The following is a 27,153-nucleotide window of genomic DNA, read 5'->3' on the forward strand; positions in this document are numbered from 1 at the left end:
CCCATCAACACCAGTGCAAGGCCAGGTAGTTGCCCCAAGGAGTTCGATAGCATAGATCACAATGAAGAACCTCTAGTGACCACAGTGGCTTCTTTAGAAATGACCCTGCAGCCAGCCGTGCTGGGGAGGAGCTATGAAGACCACAGGGAGGAAGAAGGGGAAGGAAGAGGAGGGACAGGGCTGGCCGGTAAAACACAAGACTTTCTCTGCAGATCTGGACAGATAGGACTCCTCCAAGACAGCTGGTCCTTCAGAGCTGTAGGGGATCACTGGGCAGAACTTCGGGGAGCTCAATGATTGGAAGACTTGGGGAGTAGAGAAGCCAAGCCACGTCAAGGTAGGTACTGGCTGAAGCCGAGGTCTCTGTGGAGGACCTGGGTGACACAGAGCTGAGCCAAGACAGCAGAGGAGGAGACCCAAGTTCAATAGACCAAGTCTGGGGCTCCATGGGTTCAGCCTTTCAGAGAAGGGTTCCCCAAATATGGCAGGTACTCTCCCTGTCTGTGCTTGCTCAGGTCATTTTCAAATAATAAAAAGAGCATGGGACCCAGTGAAGGGACTTCAGCTTCTGAGATCTTGTACTGCCAATGATAATAGACCCAATGATACGTGTGCCATGGTGTAGGACATATCTTTGTTATTCCACGTGATTTTCTCTAGCAATAAGTTTTTTTGTTTTGTTTTCCTTTGTGCCACTACTGGGGCTTGAACTCAGAGCCTAAGTGCTCTCCCTTAGCTTTTTTGCTTAAGGCTGGTACTCTACCACTTGAGCCACAACTCCACTTTGGGCTTTCTGGGGGTTAACTGAAGATAAGAGTCTCATAGACATTTATGCCCGAGCTGGCTTTGAACCATGATTCGCAGACCTCTGCCTCCTGAGTAGCTAGGATTACGGGTATGAGCCACCAGTACCAGGCCAGAGGGAAATGTTTTAATGTCCATTTTATAGGTCAGGATACTGAGGCTCCAAATGAAGCGACTTGTCAAAGATGGCAGAGTGGCTAAGCAAGCAGCACACTCAAAGGGAATTGCCTGGGATACCATCTGTGTCCCTTCTTGGGCATGCTCTGTCCGTCCCTTTCCTGGGTAGGTAATAATGGCCTGCTAGCTTGGCTGATGTTCTCCACATATGTGGATGAGGCAAAGGTGGCCAGTCCCAGAGCCTGGTAAAGATGTGGCCTGTTCCCAGGAGCTGACCTTTGCCCTGGTTGTTGGGATATAGCCATGATTGCAGAAAGCAAAAGATGTTAGGGGGTTTAGGGAGATGAGGCTGTGCAGAAAGTGGGAGATAATGAGAGGTCAGGTGCAAAGTCAGATAAAGACTTTGAGATATGCTTCCAAATGCTACTATGAAAGAGGGTGGGCCTGGTATGCAGAGGGGAGGCTGAGGCATCCCAGCTGAAGGGGGCAGAGGTCACGAATCCACAGGGGCAGAAGAGTGCATGCATGGGCCAGCCTTCCAGCTAGAGGTTCTTGTAATGCACAGAGATGCTTGTGCAGGCCACAAGGCTATAAGTAATTGTCCTCCTATCCCTTTACCTCTCCTCCTGCTTCTCTTTCTTTCTTTCTTTCTCTTCTTTCTTTCCTTCCTTCCTTCTTTCTTTTTCCTCTTCTTTCTCTTCTTTCAGTTTTCTTTTTTCTTTCTTTTTCTTCTCTTTCTCTTTCTTTTTCCTCTTCCTCTTCTTCTGCACAAAGAATGACACTCAGGGCCTTGCCCTCGCTAGGCAGAAGCTCTTTCACTTGAGCCAGACGCCCTGTTCTCCATTGGTTTTCAAATATCAGCTGACTTAGTCTTCATGACAGTCTTATAAGGGAGATTCTTCCCAGCTGTATGTTCATATTATTTTATTTAAGTGTGTGTGTGTGTGTGTATGTGTGTGTGTGTGTGTGTGTGTGTGAATGAGAGAGAGAGAGAGAGAGAGAGAGAGAGAGAGAGAGAGAGAGAGAGAGAGAGAGAGAGAGACCTAGGGCTCAAACTCAAGACCAGAGAACTTTCCTTTGATTTTGCTGCTCAAGGCTGGCACTCAACCAATTGAACCACACTCCCTCTATTGCTGACCTTTTTTTTTTTGCTGGATATATAGTGATAGAAGGAAAATGCTGCATTTTCCGATGGAATCAAGTCAGGTCAGCCTCCTCAGTAGCCAAGTGAAGCCACCAGCCCAAATCACCCTAGTGTCAGGGTGTGTGGCTGTGGTGCTGTGCTACACCTAGGGCGCCTCCCCCACACACACACACAAACTAGGGCCTGCACTCTCCACACACCCATTCTCCCAGAAGGCACCTGGCCAGCGTGGCTCAGGAGCACCCACCCCTCTTTGCACTTTCCATTCAGCATCCATGTTCCTTACACTCAGGCCTTGGGAACAATGGTCATGTACACACACACACACACACACACACACACACACACACACACACACACACACACACAACTTCACTTCTTCCCAGCCAGGTGTTTCCTTCCCAGTCAGGGAGGAAACCAGGGACGCAGAGTCCTTCCTTCCCTAGCCCTCCTCTGGAGCCTCTGGAGCCAGTGGGGATAGGGCTGAGTGCAAAATCTAATCTGCCCACAAAACCCCCCAGGGTAGGGGTGGGGCTGACAGCTCTGGTGGCTCTTCAGGTCACCGCAGTGTGCCCAGTGCTGGGCTAGCAGGGTCTGCTGTGAGGGTTGTTTTCCAGTGTGGGCACTCCTGGAGGCGGAGGGCTGGGGTCTTCTGTCTAGGTAATCTGGCTAGGAGCTGAAGGCAGGGGCTGGTGGGCCTGGGCTCCTCTGAGCTGAAATCTGATCCCCCTCACCCCTTTCCTCAGCCCTTCCTCTAACCAGACTGTCCCACATGAGCATCCACCAGCCACAGCTGCCTGCACGCTCTCATATGCTTTTCCCCACTGTTTTGCCCACTGGCTGTGTATGTGCCCTGAGATCATTTTATTTTTTCTGTTTGCACCAATGTTCTGGATTTAAGAGCGAACGAACGCATGCTCTCTGGACCCCAGTTCACTGGGTATTGTCTTCATTTGTTTGCTTCATTCTAACTTTGATCCCATGAAGGATCTGTGTGTGTGTGTGTGTCTGTGTGTCTGTGTCTATATGTATGCACGCACGCATGCACCAATACTGGCACCTGAACTCAGAGCCTCATGCTCTCTATTTTTTTCTCTCATGGCTGGTGCTGTACCACTTGAGCCACACCTCTACTTCTGGCTTTTTGTTGGTTGCCTGGAGAAAGAGCCCACAGACATTTCTGCACGGGCTGGCTTTGAACCATGATTCTCAGATCTCTGTCTCCTGAGTAGCCAGGAGCACGGTTGGAAAGATGATTTTGAAGATACCCTAAGCTGTACACAAACCAAACTTATGGAGAATCATCTTCTAACACCCCCCACACACACCACTTTTCCTCCCATAGCGTACTGTCTCCTGAAGAGTGGCAGGCCAGCCACCCTCCCTAATTGGGACTTTGCCTCTGCTGTTCTCTTTGGTTGGGACATTTTTCCTGTAAATATAGCATAGTATCCCTCATCTCCTTTATTTTTATTTTAGTTTATTTTTATTGGTCATGAGGCTAGAACACAGAGCCTGGGCACTTCCCTGAGTTCTTTTGTTCTAGGCTAGTGCTCTACCACTTTGAGCCACAGCCCTACTTCCAGTTTTCTGGTGGTGATTTGGAGATAAGAGTCTCACTGACTTTCCTGCCTGGACTGATGTCAAACTGTGATCCTCAGCTCTCAGATGCCTTAGTAACTAGTAATACAGGTGTGAACCACCAGCACCCAGCTTTTAAAGTTAAAAAAATAAAGTCTACAATAAACTCAAAGTGCAATCTGGAACCTCTCATTCTACTTCCCAATTTGATTGTTTTTTAACTCTTCATCATCCTCTAGTCAGCAATTTAATTATTTAGTTGATTGTCTGCATCCTTAGAACAACCTTTATCAAAGTAGGCATTTTTTCCTATTTTTACTTGATACTGTATCCCCAAGACCTGGAACATTTTCTGACCCATAGAAGGAACTCTTATAAATATTTGTTGGATGGATGGATAGATGGATCCACACACTTAGGCAGTTCCTTGTGGTCAGTAGAATCTAATACGCAGGGTGAATGAATGAAATAGCCAATGGATGCTTACAGCGGTAGAAGCAAGAGGCTACAGTCCCCATTGATAGAATCCATGTTATGTCAGCTGCTGAGACTCTTCCTGAAATGGCAGGGGTTGATGACCTGCTGTCCTGTGAGGCTGCGTCCTTGTAGTTACCATGGAAACTGGGGGAGGGCAGAGACTGTAATATGCTATCTAATTGGTCAGCTCCTTGCCCATCATTTTGTGGCATGAAAGCAACAAGCAGACATGGAAGCCTGAATTGTCCAAGATGGGACCTAAGTTAGATAAGCCACCACAGGTGGCCAAAGTGGCCACCATGGAAGTGTCACTTTCACCATTATGTCTGTCTCCCTAGCTGTTTTTTTCTTTTTTCTCTTTTTGAGGGGGGCGGAACTAGGATTTGAACTCAAGGTTTCATGCTTTTGCTGAGTTCTCTCACTTAATGCTGGAGCTCTACCTTTCAAGCCACACCTCCACTTCCAGCTTTTTGATGATTAATTGGAGGTCAGAGTCTTTCGGATTTGTCTGGCCAGGCTAACCTTCAATCATCAGATTACAGCCTTCTGAATAACTAGGATTTCAGGTAGAAGCCACACCCAAGTCGAATTGTGATTTTTTTTTTTAATGCAAAATCTGATTTTTTAAAAAAAATGTTGGCCACACATTGAGATTTCTAAATAGTGCAGGCTCTTTCTTTCTCTCTCAACAAGAACTAGATGGACCAAGTGAGAAGGATGCTTGCTTTTCACTGTGGAGTTGCTCCCACCTTTCAGCCTTTTACCCTGGGTACAGACATAGTCTCCAGGTCTTTCTTGGGAGTCTGTGGTTAGAGAGACTTGTTTAAACATTAGTGTAGGAGGGGTGCTCCAGAGAAACAAATCCACTGGCTATGCACCTATATGAAAAGGAATTTATTGTAGGATTGGCTCACAAGAGTGAGGAGGCAGACAAGTCTCACAATCCACCATCCATAAGCTGAAGGTCCAATAAAGTTCCCATGCTATAGTTCTTGGCTTTCTTGTTCATGGCTGGTGCTCTGCCAACTGAGCCACACCTCTAGTCTGGCATTTTGCTGGTCAATTGGAGAAGAAATCTCACAGACTTTTCTGCTCAGGCTGACTTGGAATCGAGATCTTCCAGATCTCAGCTCCCTGATTAGTTAAGATTATGTGAATGAGCCAATGACATCTAGCTCCATGTTGTAGTTCTCATCTAGGAACCTGGGAAGTGAGGGGATGAGTTTGTGTCTGAGTCTGAGCTTGGAGCCCTGATGTCTGCAGGCAGAAGATGGGAATCCCAGCTCAGGCAGAGACCACATTTACCCTGTTTTCACCTCATGGCTCTGGGATCTCAAAAGATGGGGTGTTGCTCCCTCCCCCCCCCCACACCCAATAGGTGTGTGCTTCAAATGCTCAACTCTTCCACAAACACTGCCATAGTTGGAGAGTTGAATGTTTCCCCAAAGACCCATTATTAAAGTCTTGGCACCCAGGTAAAGCTTCTGGGAGGTGAGGGACCTTTAAGAGATGGGCTTACCATGAAGGTTAGAATGTGTTTGTGACTTTAAGTATCACTATCTTACAAGACTGTGACGTTTGTAAAATGTATATAATCACTGAATCACAATTTAAAAAGTAAAATAAAAAGGGGTGGGCTTAGTGGGAGGTCTTTGGGGCATTGAGGGTATGGTCTCAAGGAAGATTGTGGGACTTCAGGCCCTTCCTCTTTTCCCTTTGTTCCCTGGCTTGTGAAGGAAGCAGATTTGCTCTGTCATCAGCTTGAACCGCAAGGTGCTGCCAGGTCATCGGCCCACAGCAATAGACCAAGTTAATTGTGATGGAAATCTCCAAAAGTGTATGGTAAAATAGACCAGCCAGGCTCTGGTGGCTCATGCCTGTAATCCTAGCTACTCAGGAAGCTGAGCTCTGAGGATTGCAGTTCAAAGTCAGCCCCAGGGCAGCAAAGTCCATGAGAGTCTTCTCTCCAATTAACCACCAGAAAACCAGAAGTGGTATTGTGACTCAAAGTCTTAAACAAAAAGATCTCAGGGACAGAGCCAGGCCCCAAGTTCAAGCCCAACAACCAAAAAACAAAAAAAAAGATAGACCTTTTCTCAGCATAAGTTAACCATCTCAGATACTTTCTTACAGTAATGGAAAGATGATTAACACACATCCTAACAGCCATACCCAGAAATAATGTTTTGCCAGCTATAGGAACATCCCTTAGCCCCATCAAGATGACCCATAATTGTGCATGTTGTGGAAATTATGTCTGTGAGGTGTGATTCACATCTTAGTGATAGTTCAGGCATGTGAGAAGTCTGTTCTAAGAGCCCTGAGACACACTGTGGTATTTAAAAGTCACTGATAGGTAGACCAGTAGTTCCTGAAAGCAATGTCTCATTCACTTATCTCTAAACTGTCAATGCTGCCCAGTGCCCTGCCCCGATAGATAGCATTCCATGAATACTCTGTTGTACTCTGCAATCCCAGGCACCCACAAGACTGCCAAGAACTAGGAAGAGAGCCAGAGGGGCCTCTGAGCCCCCTGAAGAGATGCTGTAATCAAAAAAAAGGAAATCCTACACTTTTTTCATACATCAACCTCTTAGACTTGTTATTATCTATATGCTCAAGACAATGACTTTGTGGTTAGCCGGCTTCCTGGCCTTCAGAAAACTAGCTGTTGTGTAGAAGAGCAAAGATGACTAAGGCAGGTCTATAGCCAACACAGAAGGCAATTTCCTTAAACTTAGAAAGAGGCCCTGTCTGGGCAGACCAATGTCGGAGAGTTTCCTTGGAGGGATAGGTGGATGAATTACAAAACCTTCCCTTTCTGGGTAAATTGCAGAAAGGTCAATGGAATACTAGACTGAAGTAGAGCCCATTCACTCCCTACGTTCAGGACCCAGACAGCACCATGAACTGAGGAACACCTGGAAGTCAAGGAACAGAAGAAGCCTTGGCTGAGAGGATAGAGGCTGCCCTGTCCACAGAGCGACTGTACGCCTCCCTGTTTGTGGCCAAGTCCAATCAGCTCCCATGACAAGTCTAAGAGGCAACTCCCAGAGCCTTGGTTTGGTGAAGAGGGACAAACTTCACTTACTTAAGAAATGTATCTTCTTCCTGTAGGGAATACAAATGTGCTGTTGATACATTTTGCTAATGAGCGGAGTTTCCATTTCCTGTCCCCACTACAAGTTGATTCCTGTCCCTTCCCCTCCCATCCCCTGATGTGGTCAGCCTCAAAGGACAGGAAGCCAGCTGGCTTAGTGGTAGAGTGCTTGCCTAGTATGCATTAAGCCTTGGGTTCAATTCCTCATTACTCATACACAGAAAAAGCTGCAAGTGGTGCTGTAGCTCAAGTGGTAAAGTGCTAGCCTTGAGCAAAAGCAGCTTAGGGACAGTGCCTAGGCCGTGAGTTCAAGCTCCTGTACTGGCACACATACACACACATGCAGGGTAGTTGGTATTTTTAAAAAGTTGAGGCATGTTCCATATGTCAGAAGCACCAATTAAGAAATTAAGTATAATTTAGGGGTAGCTGGCCCTGGATTGGTTTTAGGTATCCTAACCTACAGATGCCAAGTCTCTTGTATAATTTGCCGTGATGTTTTCATATAACCCATGCACACCCTAACATTTACTTTAAATCGCCTCTAGAACCTTAACATACCCAATGCAATGTAATTGCTACGTAAATAGTTGTGATACAACATTGTTTAGGGAATAAGGACAAGAAACTAAGTCAGTTATGCGTGCAGTACGGATGCAAGGGGGGTTTGAGTGGTTTCAATCTGGTTGGTTGAATTGAACAGATGTGAAACTCAGATATCTCAAGAGCTGACTGTATTTCTAAACAAATCTAGACTTCTCACCATTTAAATATGTTAGCATTATTTAAGCATTAGTTCTGAGAGCTGGTGGATTCCACCTGTAACTTAGCTACTCAGGAGGCTGAGATCCAGAGGATTGTGTTTTGAAGCCAGCCCAGGCAGAAAAGTTCTTAAGATTCTATCTCCAATGAGCCAGCAAAACTCAAGGCTGAGGGCATGGTTCATGTGGTAGTGCACTTAGCCAAGCAAACATGAGGCCATGAGTTTGTTTCTTATTTAAATATTGGCTTTCCTACCATACACTAGAAACCCATCTCCCGAGAGCCACGCGATGTCTCACATGCGCACATTTTCTGTACTCACTACACACCCTCATCATCTGTCTCTTATTTTGCAGAACCTCTGTGCAGAAAAATAACCACGCCACTTTCCATTCTTCTGCCTGAGACAACCACATCCTCCTCCTGTATCCCACAGGCTTCCATGGAGGGCTCAGGTCAGTGTGGTAGGGAGGAGGGTCTCACAAGCCTGGCTGAACTCCTGAAGAATCAGGTGGACCTTGGGGCTGTCACCCCTGCACTCTTCCAAGTTGCCAGTCTCCAGTTCAGCTGGCCATGAGTGGGGACCTTCTGAACAATAGGCAATGGGAAAGTAGTAAGAAGAGCCAAGGCTTGGTGCCAAATTCTTGTGGTTAAATAAAGAATCAATATGAATATTTATGGGGCTGGGAGGGTGGCTCAGTGGTAGAGTGCTTGACTCACATGCATGAGGCCCTGGGTTCGATTCCTCAGCACCACATAAACAGAAAAGGCCAGAAGTGGCACTGTGGCTCAAGTGGTAGAATGCTAGCCTTGAGCTGAAGAGCTCAGGGACAGCGCCCAGGCCTAAAGTTCGAGCCCCTTGACTGACCCAAAAATAAATGAATAAATAAAAGAATATTTACTTTGTTCTAAGGATCAGTGAAAGCACTTGACAAATATTAGCTGATTTGCTCTCCTCCAATAGGCATTATTATCTCTTACTGTAATAAAAGGGAGAAGCAGGGGTATGGTAAGGTGAGCATTTATAGGGAAGGCATTCTGCTTTACTCAGCCTAGCCACTTAAATGTTAATCACATCCAATAGTGCCTACACAGACTATAATGTTTGACCAACTACCTAGGCATCCTGTGGTCCGGTCAAGTTAATTCATAGAATTAGATATTACAAGTGGGTAGAAGGTAACTTCAAGAAGATATGGATCAGTTTTCTTGAGAAAAAAAAAGATGCCCAGGTTTCATTTAAATCAGGGTGGACCCCCCAAAAGAATTTGGGAACTACTATCTACCATTTGGCTCCAAACAAGCTAACCATTTATATATATATACATACATATATATACATATATATATATATACACACACATATATATATATATACATATATATATGTACTTTCTCCAGTTTTTGTTCTTCTAAATCTCCTCCCACCACTTCCTGAGGACAAACCAGGAGTCTTGCTGCTGTTCTGACACTGTGATCTTCCTCAATTCAGATAAATGTCCTCTGTGAGCATTGAGCATCTTGTCACCTGACTCCCTTCTTGTCTAACACAGCAAGGACACAAAACTCCAATCTAGACCTAGAACAGTCATTATCACTGAACCTCATGTCAGAAGCCCTTGAGGGACTATAAAAAGTTCTGCAGTATGCTCCCACCCACCCTGTAAGATCTGATTTAATGGGAGGGGGGGGATTTTTTTTTAACACCATAGGTAGCTGTGATATGAACTCAAGTTTGGGGAAAGGTGAACTCTCCTTATGGAAAGAAGTTGAGGAAGGATTTTTCTCTGTGTAAGGTCACAGGAAAAGGAGGGTCATTGGGAAAAGGCAGGCTGGGAGTGGGAAGTCTTAAAACAGATTTGAATGGCCTGGAATTGAGGAGCAGGTGCTGAACTGTGAGGGATTCTACCATAGTCAAGATCTTACTAGCTTCTCCCTTTTGCAAGGGTGTTTGTTTCGGTGTTTCAAACCCCAGGGTGCACATAACTGTATATACATAGTCTCCTTGTGTCCTTTCCCAGTAAGTACATGTAACTTTGATGGACAAGCATCTCATGAAGCAAGCTCTGCTTCCGACAGCTCTGAGACTAATTTTTCCACCTATAAAATGAGAAGAAAGGTTCGAAGATGCCTCTAGGTCTGACCTTTGGCAGTTGAAGAGGTAGTGTGGGACACAGAATGCAATGAGACTTGGAATCTAGCAGGCAGGATCGTATTTGTACTGCTAAACTCAGCAGGACTCTAATCCCAATTAAATGAGTTACCCATGGGAAAATACTTTGTACATCCATGAGTCAACCAGAGAAGGGAACAGCAGCGGACCCAAAATATCAGAGGAGCAGCCCAATAAATACTCCTTCTGCCTCCTAGCACAGGACTGCGTGGCTCCAGTCATGCCAGGCCCCAGGGATCTTCTCTCTATGGCCTCATCGTCAACATGTGTCTTCTGAGGTCACTGTGGAATAAGAACAGTATGAAAGAGATTGCAGAGAAGTTTATGACCAGACCTGCAGATGACACACATCTCATCTACCACATTCCATAGGCCAGAATTAGTCACATGGTTCCTCCACCTCTCCCATAGGAGACTGGGAAATGTAGTCTTTTTGTCCACTTGCAAAAGACATCAAGTGGATGAACATGTAGTAGCACTATCTTTTAAATGTCACTGTTAAAACTTAACAGTAGGCTGGTTGCTGGTGGCTAATGATTGTAATGCTACTTAGGAGGCTAGGAGGATCATGGTTTGAAGCCAGCCTGGGTAGGAAAGTCTGTGAGACTCTTATCGCCAATTAACCATCAGGTAGTGGAGAGCTAACCTTGAGCAAAGAAAACCTAATGAACAGTGCTTATGCCCTGAGTTCAAACACCAGTAGAGGGCAAAAACAAATAAGAAAAATCCTCTAATGCTAATAGCCTACATTCATGGATGAAAGAAAGGAAAATAACCATGGATATCACTTGTTTATTGACTTCACTGAACCAAGAATATTCATCATGTATATTATATGTGGACAATATACTTATTTGAAACAGCACACCAGAAATATCCCATCTCTTTCTTTCCTTTGTGTGTGTGCATGTGTGTGCACATGCCTGCCAGTACTAGGGCTTGAACTCAATGAGCTTTTTTGCTCAAAGCTAGCACTTTACCACTTGAGCCATCTCCTCTAGCTTTTTGCTGGTTAACTGGACATAAGCATCTCATGGACTTTCCTATCTATGCTGGCTTTGAATCGGGATCCTCAGCTGTCAGCCTCCTAAGTAGCTGAGACTACAGATGTGAACCACCACTGCCTGGCTTTCCTTCTCATTCATTGCTTCATCCAATCTGATCAAGACTCAAGTCTTCCAATTCCCAAGATTAGTATGAATTCTGGTGTTGTCGCCTGGTGGTGCTTCCTATTCCTGAGGGGTTGCCGAGGATCCTGGGGCTTATGAGGTCTAGTTTGCCAGATTCCCACTGCCTGAGGAGATGGAGTCTCCTCTGAGGACCTTCTTGTGTCCTGACAAAGGCCATCTAGAAGACCTTTGCTGTGGCATTTGAAGGCACAGGATCCCTTCACCCCATCTTTACTACCACGTGGAAGCTATGTTTCCAGTCGACCCTGGGCTTCCCTGTTCCCTGGAGCCCCTTAACTCCTCATGGTCTTGAGGAGTCAAACATCCCACCTTTCCTGGGGCTCCGGTGGCTCATGCCTGTAATCTGAACTACTCAGATCTGAGGATTGTGGTTCAAAGCCAGACCAGGGAGGAAAGTCCCTGAGACTCCAATTAACCACCAGAAACTCCAAAATGGAGCTGGGTGCAAAGTGTTAGAGCCTTGAGCCTTGAGCAAAAGAGCCCCAGGACAGCACCCAGACACTGAGTTTAAGCCCCATGCCCAACAAAAAACAAACAAACAAAAAGCACCTTTAAAAACTACTGTCCTTATTCTAATTCCTACCCTTTGGGGACAATCCAGCTTGATGGGTCCAGTTAGCTAACTGGGGGTCTGCAGGGGTCAGACAGAGCATGCAAATGAGAGAGCAGGATGGTGGGGGACAGTGGGAAATGCGAAGTAGAGAAACAGCCTCAGAAGGAGCATCTGCTCCCTGGCGCCCTCAGCTGGCCCTTATCAGAACACAGAACACAACGTGTGCCCAGTGTCAGTCAAATTTCCAGCTTTCAAGACTTGCCAGGCACTCAGACTTTCATTCAAAATCTTCTGACTCATGGTTGTTGGCCTCTATTTCATCTTTTAAGTGAGACTTCACAAACCCCAACAAAACATGTCTGCAAGCCACACTTAGACGGAAGGAAGCCTGAGGATCCGTTCCTGTTGTCTAGACTTTTCAAACAAAGTTTGTTCAAGATTGTCTCCCTAGCCTACTGGCAACTTCTCTCAAAACTGTCCCTGAAATATAAACATGTCATTCCTCTTGCAAAACAGGGGAGCTTAGGGTTCAGAGATAAAGGCCTGGCTGCCCTTCTAATGAGGATGAAAACAAATTGTCACCATTTTAAGTCTTTTGGTGAAGCCCGTGAGAAGGGGATCAGTGAGGCAGGGGGAAAGAAAAGGAGAAGGAAGGAGGGAGGAAGAGAAGGAGGAAGGGGAGAAGGTGGGAGGGAAGAAGAAAAGGAGATATAGAGAAGAAAAGAAGAGAAAGGAAGGAAGGAAGGAAGGAAGGAAGGAAGGAAGGAAGGAAGGAAGGAAGGAAGGAAGGAAGGAAGGAAGGGAGGAAGGGAGGAAGGGAGGAAGGGAGGAAGGAAGGGAGGGAGGGAGGGAGGGAGGGAGGGAGGGCAGGCATGGGAGGAAAAGAGGGAGGGAGGGAGGGGAGAGAGAGAGAGAGAGAGAGAGAGAGAGAGAGAGAGGGAGACAGAGACAGAGACAGAGACAGAGACAGAGACAGAGACAGAGACAGAGACAGAGAGAGATTAACCAAGCTGAAGCACCCAAGAAGAAAATAAGCTCTTGAGATGAGCTCATCTTTCAGACTGGGTCCCAAGTGGCCTGCAAGATTCCTGGCAGCCACATCAAACAGGGAAACCCTGACAAGTGTGTTGTGTGTTGTCTAGCCACTAGAGACCACATGCTATTCTGTAAAGAGACTATTGGTAGTCTTCCTGCCCCCGTGCTTCCCCCATGCTTCCTGCCCCGGTCTGAATCTTCCAAGAAGTGGATACAGATTAGATGTGTAAGTGACACTGGAACTGATGATGTTCCTGAAAGCCTTTTCCGGGTCCTGGGATACCAAGTTTGTTAGGCCAAAGAATTTTAGAGCCAGGTGCTGATGGCTCAGGCCTGTAATCCTAGCTACTCAGGAGGCTGAGGATCACAGTTCAAAGCCAGCCTGGGCAGGAAAGTCCGTGAGACTATCTCCAATCAACCACCAGAAAACTGGAAGTAGAGCTATGGCTCAAAGTGGTAGAGTGCTAGCCTTGAGCAAAAGAGCTAGGGACAGTGCCCAAGGACCAATTATTTCTAGATTTTTCCATATAATATTTTAAATAGATAACCAAGGGTAAATAAAGCAAAATCTCGGGTCAGGGAGGAATTTCACATAGGCACCCGTTGAAAAATGCTGGTTTTGCAAAGAGCACTGGGACAGCAAAAGAAAAGGTGTCTTCTAGCCCCAGGGGGCGGGGGGCGGGAGAAGCTGGCTAGCAGCTCTAGCAGTAGCCCAGGGGGAGGGGACTTTCTCAAAGCTCTCTTCCTCAATGTTGTGCCCACCAGATGTGGAGCTGGACCTGCAGAGGAGCGTGCAGGCTGTGCTGCGTGAGCTCAGTGCCCCGGCCACCACGCTACAGAGCAACCAGGGTGAGAGCTGGCCTACCCCCCTGGGGCAGCTCAGGAGAGGTCCTCCCCCCTTGGAACTCACCAGGAGGGGCCTCCAGTCTATCCACCTTCTCCTGCTGGAAATACCTGGAGCCCTGAGCATCCACAAGCTTCCCTGCTCCTGGTTCACTGTTACCAGTATCTATGGGCGGGGGGGGGGGGGGGATGGGGGGGAAAGCTTCTCACCACCTTCCCCAGCACACCCAGTCCCTCCTACCTCCTCCCCTTCAGCAATCCACAGACCCCCCCCCCCCGCTCAAAAGTGACTGGGGTACACACCTGCAAACAGCTGCTGCTCTGAAACACACACACACACACACACACATACACACACACACACACACCTGTCCCCAATTCACCCCCCCTCCCTTCTGCCTTGGGAACTGTGCCACTGGCTGCTGATGGGATGCCCCCCTGTGGGCCTAATGAGCCGCAGGGTCAAAGTCACGGTCTGGGTTGTGGAGTTCAGGGTCATCTCCTCTAAGAGCCCCATCATGCTGGGCTCCCTTGTCCCCTGGCCCAGGCATGTGGAGATGGTCCCTGCACAAGAAGGTGGATCGCGATCCTGCTAAAAGCCCAGTGTTGGTGCGCATTCTGCTCCGAGAGCTGGAGAAGGTGCGTGTGTGGAGGCTTGAGGGGGTGAGAGGAAGAGAGGGGGACCACTGGGATGGGGCTGAGCTACAGCCACGCAGAGCCCCCAAATGTGGGTGATCAGCTTCGTTTTTATCAGACGTGTGTGTGTGTGTGTGTGTGTATGTGTGTGTGTGTGTGTGTGTGTGTGTGTAAGAGAGAGAAAGAGAGAGTGTGGGGGCTTGAACTCAGGGCCTGGGTGTTGTCCCTGAGGATTTTTTGCTCAAGACTGGTGCTCTACCACTTGAGCCACAGCTCCACTTCTGGCTTTTTGGTGGTTGATTGGAGATAAGAGTCTCATGGACTTTCCTCTAGGTGGGATTACAGGCGTGAGCCACTGCCATGTGCCCAGCTGGGCTCTCCTCTTTTGCAGGCAGAAGCTGAGGACCACCAGCACGTCCTCATCCCCTTGCTGCACACGCTAATGTACGTGCTCACCAAGGTGAGCCGGAGGGGCCCCAACGGGGAGGGAGCCAGCCCACGGCCCATGAGTACCTGAGCTCCACACTCTCCTCTTCCCTTAGTGAGTGCCTCATCTCTGCCTGAGTGAGCCTAGGCCAACTCCTGGGCAGCCTGCCGCACCCCATGCACTTTCCCCCTCCCCAGAGATGAAGCTGGAGGGCAGGGAGGCGCTCAGTGGCTCCTGGAAATCCTTGTGCTGTTCATATATGTGCTACCCGGTTGGTCCCTATAGGTTTGCATGCCCTGGGGAAGGGATATATTTCTATCAAAGGGAGGTCTCAAAGCTACTGGCCGAAGAGGCTAGAAGGTGTGAAGAGGCAGAGAGGATCCCCTCCTCTTTCCTCCCTCCCACCTACCTCATCCCACCCAAGGCCATTCATGAATGAATGGCTCTCTGTGGATCCCTACTTCTGCCTTTCCCCCAGGCCACGGGAGTCCCTGAGGAGCTGTACCAGAGAAGCTACACCTTGTGCACCAGGTTGCTGACCCTGCCTGCCCCCTACTGCACAGTCGCCTTGGACTGTGCCATACAGCTGAAAACAGAGACTGCTGTCCCAGGTGAGAGCAGGAAGGCCTAGGCTACCAGACAAGCAGCACTTCCAAGACTGACTCTTTTCTCCAAGATGCCAGGGAGCTCCAAAGTCTCCGCAGCAGCACCTTGTAAAGAGGAAAGCTGGCTGGCTGACAGAGGGTCTGGTTTGCAGGGACGCTATACCAAAGGATGGTCATTGCTGAACAGAACCTGAGGAGCGAACTGTACCCCTACCAGGAAAGGTGAGAGGGCCCAGGGTGGCTGCCACCTTCAGCCTCTTGAAGGCGCTGGGAGGATTTGTAATGGGAAGATGCAAGAGGCAACTCATGCCAATGCCATACACATCCCAGAAGGGCAGTGCAGTGCAGTATGTTTGAAGAAAGCATTTAGCCCAGCCCACACCTCCCCCAGAGTAAAAGCCATTGGACCAGGATGCTTTAGTAGAGAGGGTTTTTTTTTTTTTTCCCCAGTCCTGGGGCTTGAACTCTGGGCCTGGGCACTGTCCCTCAGCTCTTCAGCTCAAGGCTAGCACTCTACCACTTGAGCCACAGCACCACTTCCGGTTTTCTGGTGGTTATTTGGAGATAAGAGTCTCACGAACTTTTTCCTGCCTGGGCTGGTTTTGAACTATGATGCTCAGATCTCAGCCTCTTGAGTAGCTAGGATTACAGGCATGAGCCACTGGGGCCCAGAAAGAGGATTATTAAAAAAAAAAAAAAAAAAGGAATTCCCACAGACATGGGACTCAATCCCTGCCCCTGGTGGAAATAGTGGACTTGCATGGCTGAGAACACCACCCTCCACCCTTAGAAAGATGGAACGTACCTTATTGTCAGTCTCACTCAGAAACTTTTGAAGATCTTTTTTTATGTACCGGCATGGGGGTGAGGTCGTAGGGCTTGAATGCAGGGCGTGGGTGTTGTCTCTAAGCTTTTCTGCTCACCACTATGAGCCACCGCAGTTCTGATTTTCTGGTGGTTAATTGGAGATTAGAGTCTCATGGACTTTCCTCCCTGGGCTGGCTTTGAACCCTGATCCTCACATCTCTGCCTCCTGAGTAGTTAGGATTACAGGTGTAAACTACCAGCGCCCGGCCTGAAACTCTTATTTTTAAGAGGAGTTGAACGCTACACCAAAGACCCAAGTCCCGGACACCCACGAAGGCCCTCTACCCCTGCCCCCAGGGTGCTCCTCTTCGTGGACCCGGAGCTGGTGTCTGCCTCAGTGTGCAGCGCGCTGCTGCTGGAGATCCAGGCGGCGCAGGAGCAGCAGAGCCCCGAGGCCTGCATGCGCCACGTGGTCGCCCACGCCCTGCAGGCTGCCCTGGGGGAGGCCTGCCATGTAGGTGCTGTGCACCGGAAGCTGCAGGTAACTGACATCCATCCGGGCCCTTGTGTGTCTAGGCCAATCACTGCCGATCATTTCCGGTGCCTGCTTCCTGTCCCCTGTCCCTGTAAATCCCTACAGATCACCAAGGAGTATGTGGTGGCCAAGGCACGTGTGTGTGTGAAAAACGAGAAGAAAAATGAAAAGGGCTCAAGTTCTATATCTAGAGAGCATAGCAATGAACATTTTGGTTTGTTTCCTTAATAATGGCTCCCATCCTATAATAGCATGTTTATTTATTCACTGTTGGGGCCTAAACACTGTGTTAAACCCTTGATGTCACATTTAAAAATTCTCCCCACAGCATTGTGCAATGAATGCATTCATCCTCTACATCAACAGATGGGGAAACTGAGACCCAGAGAGGCTGAAATTTTTCCCTGGAGTCACCCAGCGACAAAGGGACTGAACTAGGATTTGAACTCTGATCTCTCTGATGTAAAGCTTATGTTTTAGCCTCCATCCCCACTCCTTTGTGAAAAATAGATCAAAAGCAGTAACTTTTTATGGTTATTATTCTTATTATCATTATTATTATTTTGCCAGTACCAGGATTTAAAATCAGGGTCTCTCAGCCTGCTTACTAGGCTGACTCTCTACCACTTGAGACACTCCTCCAGCACAGAATTTTACTAATGAATTGGGTCTTGTAGATTTTTCAGCCTGGAAACTGGCTTTGAATCATGATCCTCCAGGTCTCAGCCTCCTGGGTAGTTAGGATTACAGGGTAAGCCACTGGTGCAGAAACATAAAGGTTTCCTACACTATCAGAGACATGGCACCTGAGAACCTGTTTCTTCAAAAATATATACTTTTTTCTGTAGTATTAGGACTTGAACCCAGGGCTTCCCATGAGTGCTATGCCACTTAAGCCACCCCCTCAGCCCTTTTGCTTGCTTTTTTTTTTTTTTCTGGTTCTGGGGCTTGAACTCAGGGCCTGGGCACTATCCTCGAGTTCCTTTTACTCAAGACTAGCACTCTACCAATTTGAGCCACAGTGTCACTTCTGGTTTTCTGGTGGTTAATTGGAGACAATAGTCTCACAGCCTTTCCTGCCCAGGCTGACTTTGAACCATGATCCTCAGATCTCAGTCTCCTAAGTAGCTAGGATGACAGGCATGAGATATCATAGCCCAGCTTTTGTTTGCAGTTTTAAAGATAAGGTGCCCCTAATTTTGCAGGGTCTGTCCTTGAATTCTCAACCCTCCTGCCTCTGCTTATCTAGTAGCAGAGATTACAGGCTTATACCACGATACATGGATGGAAAATATGGACTTCAGGTGGTTTCACCACATTCTGTCTTATGCATGTGCTGTTACATACAGCCAATGCCCTGTTGTTATGCAGCATCAGCTAGCTCCCAACACTGCGTACTTCCTGGCTCTTCTGTAATTTCACCCCAGAGTTTGCGCAGGGCCTGGGGAAGCCCAGCAGGCCGAGGACAGCAGAGAGTCAGCCACAGGTGCTGAACACCTTGGAAGGGGAAGGGCTGCTGTCAGTTGGGAGTGACCTTTGGTGGGGTATGATGGACACTCCAGAAGTTGGGAAAGGCTGAAGTAAATAATAGCTAAGAGCTGCTGGGACTCAGAGACCTGGAGCTGCCTCTGTGGGAGGGGCCAGGATCCCATTTAAGGGTCTGCTTGTCCACAGCTTCTCTACACTTGTCCCCGCTGTCCTGCCCCAGGAAGGACCCTGCTCTGCCCATCCCAATACACCAGACATGTGGCTCTTCTTGCTGCTTGCCCTCTGGAAACCTCCAATCTGAACCTCAAGTCTTGTATTCTTTGGCAGAAGGGGCAGGGCAGGGGGGGTGCCGGCACCTGGGCAATTTCTTTTCTTTCTTTCTTTAAAAAAACTATTATTATTATTATGTTTACGTAATTGCATCCAAGGAGCTACCATTCAACAAATCAGTTTATAAATACAATGCATCTTGATCAATGTCATCTCTTTCATCATTCTTCCCCATCTCTCCCAACCCAACTCCTCCCCTAACCTTCTGTTACATTCTTCCTAAGAAAATAAGAACACCCTCTGTACATTTGAATTTTGGTGTCTTATTCATTTAAAACAAAGTGTATAAAAAGAGATTACAGGATACATTCACCAGAACATTATCACAGCACCAGGCTCAGTCAGTGTGTGCAAAGTGGAATATTACCCAGCTACTTAAAAGACAGAAACATTCCACAGAAGCACAGGAGAAAAATAGTAAGCTCCAGATGTATGTGCAGAGTAATTCTCTCCCTCCCTCTCTTTCTCTCTTCCTTCTTTCTTGCTTGCTTGCTTGCTTGCTTTCTTCCTCAGTCCTGGGGCTTGAACTTAGGCCTGGGCAATGTCCCTGAGCTTCTTTTGCTCAAGGCTAGCACTCTACCACTTGAACCACAGTGCCACTTCTGGCTTTATCTGTGTATGTGGTAATGAGGAATTGAGCCCAGGGCTTCATGCATGCTAGGCAAGCACTCTACCACTGAGCCACCTTCCCAGCCAGAGTAATTCTCTTGCTATGTACTGCTGGGCTGCTCCTTAAAGTGACAGGCCACCAGCTGTCTCCCCATCATAGGGTAGGAAAGGCAGGGGGACCCCCAAGCTGTGGCAGAACAGGGACCTGGCCCTAGAGCTAGGCTGGGCCTCGGGCTCGGATATAACCCCTTCCCCGCAGGCCAGCTCCCGCCGCATCCTGGAGCACTATTTCCACGCCGTGGTGGCAGCTGTGGAGCAGGTGTGGGCGGGCGAGGCCAGCGACGGCCAGGCGGCAGGACACCTGCAGAGGCTGGAGGAGATTTACCACTCGCTGCTAGGGCCTGCGGAGGTCGCCAGGGCGCGCTGCGCAGGTAAGCCGCCTGGGGGGGAGGCGTGGACTGCAGGGGGCGCTGGAGAGCAGCGCTGTGCCTGTGATTCCTGGGATGGGGGCTAGGGGTTCCAGAAGCCTGGGGACTTGGTTGTACTACCTTCCACCCAGAAGGTGACTGATTTGTCTATGCTAGCCCACACCTTACAGAAGACCTGCCATGCCCAGTAACCATGTCTTAGATATATGTAAATCTCCTACATATATTAAATCATCTAACTTTCACAGTAAACTAATGAGATTAGAACCTATTATCACAATCCCCCATTTTACTGGGAAGGAAACTGAGTTAGGGAGAAAAAGGTTTTTTTAAAAAAAAAATCTTACCCAAGCTGTCACCTGGTAACTCGCCACCTGGTACTCCTGGAGGCTGAGATCTGGAGGATGACAGTTCTAGGCTAGCCCAAGCAGAGAAGTTTTTGAGACTGCATCTTCTAACTAATCAACAAAAAGCTGGACTGGAGGTACAGCTCAAGTGGTAGAGCCCTAGATGAGCAAGCAAGCCAAGCAAAAGTGCAAGGACCTGAGTTCAAGTCTCAGAACTGGCAAAATAAAATCTTGTTCAGGCTGGGAAGGTGGCTCAGTGGTAGAGTGCTTGCCTTGCATGCATGAGGCCCTGGGTTCGATTCCTCAGCACCACATAGGCAGAAAAAGCTGCAAGTGGCACTGTGGCTCAAGTGGTAGAGTGCTAGCCTTGAGCTGAAGGGCTGAGAGACAGCACCCAGGCCCAGAGTTCAGGTTCCACAACAGACAGAGAGACAGACAGACAGACAGACAGACAGACAGACAGACAGACAGACAGAAGATAGATACATAGATACATAGATACATAGATTCTTGTTCAAGAGCACTCAACTAGGAGTGCCAAGAGGCAAGCCCAGGTGTCTAGAACACCCTGAAGAGAAAGTCTAATGGAGCAGACATCAGAACTACTTATGTCACAGATCTGGGGTTCCTTTTAAAATATTCTTCAAGATTTGCTCTATTTGCATATGAGCTAATGTCATGATGGGCGCAAGCCCAATGTGGATGGGGAAATCCACAACAGCTCAGCAATGGTCAGAAGATTCTGGAATCACATCAGCTTTTAGAAGCAGGGGCAGGAGGGGTTGCCATCCACACCCCTACACCCCCCAGGATCTAAGCAGGAAGGAGAGCAGAGAAGAAACTCCCAGCCCTCATCTCCATGGGCCCCACCATCTGCTCCTCTCCTCAGGAGACCCTCTCCAAGACCGGCCACCAGGCATCCTGCTGCCCAGCCCAACCATCACCTTCCACCTGTGGACCGGCCAGGAGCAGCTCTGTACGTGCTCGTGGGAGATGGCTGGACTGGGGTGGGGAGGGTTGTGCACATGCGTTCGTGTGTGTCTGTGTATCCATGCATGTGTCCATGTGTCTGTGCCCGTGTCTGTGTGTGCCTCATAGCCTTGCTCTGCATGGCTGGAAGGACAGCTGGTCTCCAGGTAACAGTGCCATGCATTGGTCTCCAGACTCATGGGCCAGGAGCTTGTGTTGACACCAGCCAGGCCTATGTCCCCAGGAGAGAGGGAGGTGCACATGAACCCACACAGCACCCTGAGCTGGGGAGGCCCTTCCAGGGAGGCCCCACCCATCACACCCCTTCCACTTGATGTCCCACCCCCATCCCCTTGGCTTTTCTTGAGGATGCAGGGACCTGGGTTCAAATCTTAACAGTTCCTTTTGCATGCTGGCTCATGCTAGATAGACTCGATTTTTCTCTAAGCCACAGTCTCCTCATATGCCATACATACATACATATATATATGTAATATATATAATATTTTTAAGTGAGCCAGGTCTGTATAACCTAACTACTCATGCATATAACCCTAACTGCTCAGGCAGCTGAGATCTGAGGATCAGGGTTCAAAGCCAGCCTGGGTAAGAAAGACCGTGAGACTCTTATTTCCAATTAACAACAAAAATGCCCAACGCGAAGAGTGGTAGTCTAGGACAAAAAGCTCAGGGACAGACAGCACCCAGGCCCTGAGTTCAAGCCTAGGATACACACAGACACACACAGACACACACAGAGACACACACACACACACACACACACACACACACACACACACACACACAGAATAGGTTAGACCATTTGTTCCTTTCCTGGAGCTGATGACTAGAATCTGCATCCCTGGGGGAAGCTTCAAGTAGTGATTTAGGGGGTGGGGGAAAGAGGTAAAGCTGATGGCCTTAGTGCAGGACTTCTCAAAGCCTTTAATGTGTTCTCTAAGGGGACTCAACAAGAGTTGGTAGGAGTGTTCAGGATTCGAGTTTCAGTGGATCACAGCTCCTTGCAGAGGGGCCCCCTGCCAGGCTGGGTGGCCTCGCCGTTCTGAGGGGACCCCCCCCATTCTTCTCCCGCCCCAGGGAAGGAGCTGGCCCGCTTCCTCCGCCCTCCATCCCAGCTGCGCCTCAGCGCCGACTTGGAGGCCTTGGATCTGCAGGGCCTGAGCTCCCTGGACAGGGCAGCGCGGGCGTCCGTGCTGTCCACGGACAGCGGCATCGAGCGAGACCTGCCTCTGGGGGCTGATGAGATCCCGGCTCCCGGCAGCCCTGAGCTGGAGCGGGCTGCGCTGCAGCGCAAGGGGGGCATCAAGAAGCGCCTGTGGCCCCCCGACGTCTCCTGGTCCGGGGCCTGGGATGGGGCACCCGGGCTGCACCGCAGGACCGGCAGGCCCAGCGGGGACGGGGAGCTGCTGCCCGGCGTGGCCCGCGTGCACACGGCCAGGGTGCTGGTGCTGGGGGACGACCGCATGCTGGGGCGCCTGGCCCAGGCCTACCACACACTCAGGTGGGGACCCTGCCCCTGCGAGCCGAGGGGCTGGGGCTGGGCAGGGGGCAGGGGTGGTTTGTCCCCATGCTGGGCTTCACCACCGCTCTGCCACGGAAGAGGAAACTGAGGCTCCAAGGAAGGACATCCCGTCGCCTTTAAGTGGCTCCCACCTATAATGCTAGCTACTCGGGAGGCTGAGATCCGAGCAACTCGGCTAGAAGCCAGCCCAGGCAGGCCAAGGCCAATTCACCTGTAAAAAGGCACAAGGGGAGGTGTGGCTCAAGTGGTGGAGAGCCAGCCTTGATCACAAAAGGGCTACAGGACGGCGCTCAGGCGCTGAGTTCAAGTCCAGTATGTGGGGGCGGGGAGGGGGGAGGAGGAGGAGGAGGTGGAGGAGGAGGAGGAAGAAGAGGAGGAGGAAGAGGAGGAGGAGGGGGAAGAGGAAGGGGAAGAAGAAGAGAAGAAGAAGAAAAGGAAGAAGAAGAAGAAGAAGAAGAAGAAGAAGAAGAAGAAGAAGAAGAAGAAGAAGAAGAAGAAGAAGAGGAAGAAGAAGAGGAAGAAGAAGAGGAAGAAGAAGAGGAAGAAGAGGAAGAAGAAGAGGAGGGGGAAGAGGAGGGGGAAGAGGAAGGGGAAGAAGAAGAGAAGAAGAAGAAGAAAAGGAAGAAGAAGAAGAAAAGGAAGAAGAAGAGGAGGAGGAGGAGGAGGAGGAGGAAGAAAGGATGGGAGAAAGGAAGGAAGGAAAGAAGGAAGGAGGAGGGAAGGAAGGAAGGAGAGAAGGAGGGAAGGAGGGAGGGATGGAGGAAGGGACGAAGGAAGAAGGAAAATAGAGAATGAGAAAAAAAAAAAAACCCACAGCCTTCATGCTGTCAGCCCGCTACCCCATTCGGCTCTGACTGTACTTTTTTACAACTTGCCAGGAAACAGGAGTCACAGAAATTCTGCCTCACCCCCAGACTCAGCCTCCAGCTCTACTACATCCCAGTGCTGGCCCCACAGGTGACTGGACAGGGGAGGGGCAAGGGGTGGAGGGGGGCGGAGCAGGGAGGGGCCAGGACTCTCCAGCAGCCTCAGCCCTATTCTCAGGGGCCAGAGTCATTACCGCTCAAATGCAGAGCTGGGAGAGGCTTCAGGGGTCTTCTGGGGGCCACAAGTGGCCAAGACAGGTTCTCTCACAACACAAGCCCACCCACAAGGTGCCCACTGCTGTGTTTGGTTTGGTTTTGTATTCTTTTTTTTTTTTTTTTTGCCAATATCAGAGTTTGAAAGTGCCAGGGCTTGGCACTTGCTCTGTTTTCTTCCTTGGCTGCCAGTCTGCTACTTGAGCCACACCTCTAGCCCTGCTTTTTGCTGTTTATTTTGGAGATGGAGTCTCGTGGATGGAGTTTCCTGCCTGGGCTGGCTAGAACTGTGATCCACTGTATTGAAGCATCAGGAGCAGCTAGGATTATAGGCATGAGTCACCTGACCAGCTTGGTTTTGTAATACAGTATGATTGAGCTTCTCCTTAAACATAGGTCTTTTCTGCCCCTCTTCACTCTTCTCTTTCTCTCCCTCCCTTCTCTTTCTTCCTTCCCTCTTTCTTTCTTTCTTTCTTTCTTTCTTTTTCTTTCTCTCTGCCTGCCTGTCTGTTCCTATTTCCTTCCCTCCCTCTCCTCCTCTCTCTCCCCTCTCCATGTCTTTCACACACATACTTTCAGGGATTCACATAAAAGCAGAAAAAAACTGGATAATGTTGACTCACACCTGCAATCCTAACCACTCAGGAAGCTGAGACCCGAGGGTTGAGATTCAAAACCAGTGAGGCCAGAAAAGCCCATGTGATTCTTGTCTCCAATTAACCAGCAAAAAGTTGGAAGGAGAGGTGTGGCTCAAGTGATAGAGTACCAGCCTTAAGAGACAAAGCTAACTGAGAACATAAGGCCTTGAGTTCAAGCCCTAATAGCCCCCACCACAGCCATCAAAAGAAAAGAAAACAAAAGAAAGGAAAAGAAAAGAATGGAAGGAAGTCTCAGACAGTGGAAACTTGGCTATGGCTTCACTTCCTGCCACACTGCAGGAAGATCAAAACAAGACTGGTCTCTCCCCTGCCAGGGCCAAAGATTATTTTTCAATCATCCCTGACAAGGGATCCTCAGCCAAAACCATCTCCCCGCCCCTGAGTTCACGAAGCAGATACTAATTAGTCAGATACAGTGCGCAAGCAGAGGCCCTGAGTGGTTAAAGACTGGCCTCCCTCACAAAGCACAGGCTGGGGAACAAGGGACCCCAGGCCAGGAGGCAGGCCCTGAGGGATGAACCCATTCTCTTGTCCCCAGGATCCCACAGCATCCAGGCAGCCAGAGCTGGGAGACCTGGCCACGTTCCTGGGCCGGGCAGACCCCTGGTACCAGAGCACGGTCAACACCCTGTGTCCCGCCATCCACAAGCTGGCTGAAATGGTATGGGCTCTGAGGATGCAGAGAGGGAGGGAAGGAGAGAGGGAGGGCAACATGGGGGCTGCACAGATGGGGATACAAGAAACCCAGTGGGGAGGGAAGGGAGGATGGGCTGGAGGGGGGGGTCCTTTTTAGATATTGACTTCAAGAATCAGCCCCAAGGTGGAGAGGGGAGAGAGAGCATGCCAAGGGAGGACTGTGCAGCCAGTACTTGGATTTCCCAGGAGTGAGCACTTTCTGAGTCTTCTCTGGAGTCTGTGGGAAGGATGGAGTAAACCCATCTTTTCTAGATGTGCAGCCAGAGGGAGGTTTTCTGGGACCTCCCTAGGATCATTTGCTGGTACCGCCCAGCTGGTTTCCTTAGCATTTACTATGTACCCAGCACTGATCCAGACACCTCATGTGTGTGTGTGTGTGTGTGTGTGTGTGCGCGCGCGCGCGCGTGCGCACGCGCGCACTGCTACTGGGGCTTGTACTCAGAGCCTAGCCACTGTCCCTTAGCTGTTTTGATCAAGGCTGGTGCTCTACCACTTGAGCCACAGCTCTACTTCTGGCTTTATGGTGGTTGATTGAAAATAAAAGGTCTCACAGACTTTCCTGCTGGCTTGGAATCATGATCTCAGATCTCAGCCTCCTGAGTGGCTAATGAGCCCCAGTGCCTGGCATAAAGCACTTCTGAGAAGGGATTCATTCCTTTATTTCTTTGCTAGGTTCCTGGGCAGGTCCTCTAACACCTGCTGCTGTTGTCCACACAGCCCCTTTGTGCAGAGCAAGCAGCTGAGGCAAAAAGAGACTGACAACATGCCCCAAGTAACAAAATGAGCTGAGCTGCACTGCGCCCTAGGCACAGGGCAGCCTGGCTCCAGGCCATATTCTCTGCTACACAGCACTGAAGCCCTTCAGCCACAGCTGCCTTGTTAAAGGTCTTTAGCTAGTCACAGCTACACACACATTGCTGATGCTTTTTGTCTACTTTGTAATTTACTTATCCATTGTATTCATTTTTGTGTGTGTGTCAGTACCAAGGCTTGAACTCAGGGCCTCCTGCTCTCTCGCTCAGCTTTTTCCACTCATGCATGGTGCTCTACTACTTGAGCCTCACCTTCTGCACAGCTTTTTGCTAGTTGAATTGGAGATTATAGGCAATCTCATGGACTTTTCAGCCCAAGGTTGCCTAAAGCCTTGATCCTATAGATCTCAATATCCTGAATAGCTAGGATTAGGGCCCTGCGCTACTGGTGCCTGGCATTTTCTGTATTTGTGTGTTTGGCTTTTCTTGTTGACTTTAAAGAGTGTAATGGTATCAGACGTAGCACATTTCTTCTTTTTGATTTCTGCTTTCAGAGTCTTGCTTTGAAAGTCCTCCCCCCCCCCACTCCAAAATTAAATATTCACTGCTAATTTGCTCAAACACTTCCAGTGCCTTGAATTTTATGTTGAGCAAATCAGCCCATCTGCAGTTAATTTTATTGTTTCACGTAAGGTAGTCCATTTTGCTTTTTTTTCCCCCAAAGGTGTAGCCAGTTTGTCCTGAAACTATTTATTGCATTCGTCTCCTGGCCTTTTTCACGTGCCATAATGTGTTTATCATTGACTAAATTCTTTTTTTTTTTTTTTGTCGGTCGTGGGGCTTGAACTCTGGGCCTGGGCGCTGTCCCTCAGCTCTTCAGCTCAAGGCGAGCGCTCTAACACTTGAGCTACAGCACCACTTCCGGTTTTCTGGTGGTTTATTGGAGATAGGAGTCTCACGGTCTCTCCTGCCCGGGCTGGCTTTGAACCGCGATCCTCAGATCTCAGCCTCCTGAGTAGCTAGGATTACAGGCGTGAGCCACCAGCGCCCGGCTCATTGACTAAATTCTTACATCTGCCTGAGTTTATTTCTGGACACCCATTCTCTTTCCTGGATCTGGGCAATACTGTAGAAATCAGCCCTTTTGTATTCTAATATTTGCCAGGGTTAGCTTCTATGAATATCCTTCTTTTACAAAACTTACCAGAACATGCCAATTCTTTTTCCTTCCTGATAAACTGTAGAATTGTCTTTCATGTTTTGTTTTGGGTTTTAAGTTCTGTTGGGATTTTGAGAATCACAGTAGAATTACAATCAAATCCTGGAGAATTCACTTTTTTTTTTTGTCAGACCTGGGGCTTGAACTCAGAGCCTAGGCACTGTCTCTGAGCTATTTCTTCTCAAGGCAAGCGCTCTACCACTTGAGCCACAGCTCCACTTCTGGTTTTCTGGTGGTTAAATGGA

General features: G+C 48.9%; 1 protein-coding gene across 1 annotated transcript in view; it reads left to right on the forward strand.

The window, feature by feature from the left end:
- The first annotated feature begins 231 nt into the window (after nt 1-231).
- The window catches only part of Pik3r6 (phosphoinositide-3-kinase regulatory subunit 6), a 38,093-nt gene continuing 11,171 nt past the window's right edge, over nt 232-27,153 (forward strand). Inside the window, exons 1-13 of the mRNA XM_070001348.1 lie at nt 232-337; nt 8,342-8,440; nt 13,702-13,785; nt 14,327-14,418; nt 14,807-14,875; nt 15,321-15,453; nt 15,600-15,669; nt 16,612-16,795; nt 19,476-19,647; nt 20,881-20,967; nt 22,059-22,482; nt 23,382-23,460; nt 24,780-24,902. Coding sequence (XP_069857449.1) covers nt 8,428-8,440; nt 13,702-13,785; nt 14,327-14,418; nt 14,807-14,875; nt 15,321-15,453; nt 15,600-15,669; nt 16,612-16,795; nt 19,476-19,647; nt 20,881-20,967; nt 22,059-22,482; nt 23,382-23,460; nt 24,780-24,902 — 1,530 coding nt within the window. The 5' untranslated portion in view covers nt 232-337; nt 8,342-8,427. The remainder of the gene's footprint in view (nt 338-8,341; nt 8,441-13,701; nt 13,786-14,326; nt 14,419-14,806; nt 14,876-15,320; nt 15,454-15,599; nt 15,670-16,611; nt 16,796-19,475; nt 19,648-20,880; nt 20,968-22,058; nt 22,483-23,381; nt 23,461-24,779; nt 24,903-27,153) is intronic.

Source organism: Dipodomys merriami, unplaced genomic scaffold, assembly GCF_024711535.1.
Source record: "Dipodomys merriami isolate MVZ:Mamm:240054 unplaced genomic scaffold, mDipMer1.0.p SCAF_59, whole genome shotgun sequence".
Taxonomy (NCBI): Eukaryota; Metazoa; Chordata; class Mammalia; order Rodentia; family Heteromyidae; genus Dipodomys; species Dipodomys merriami.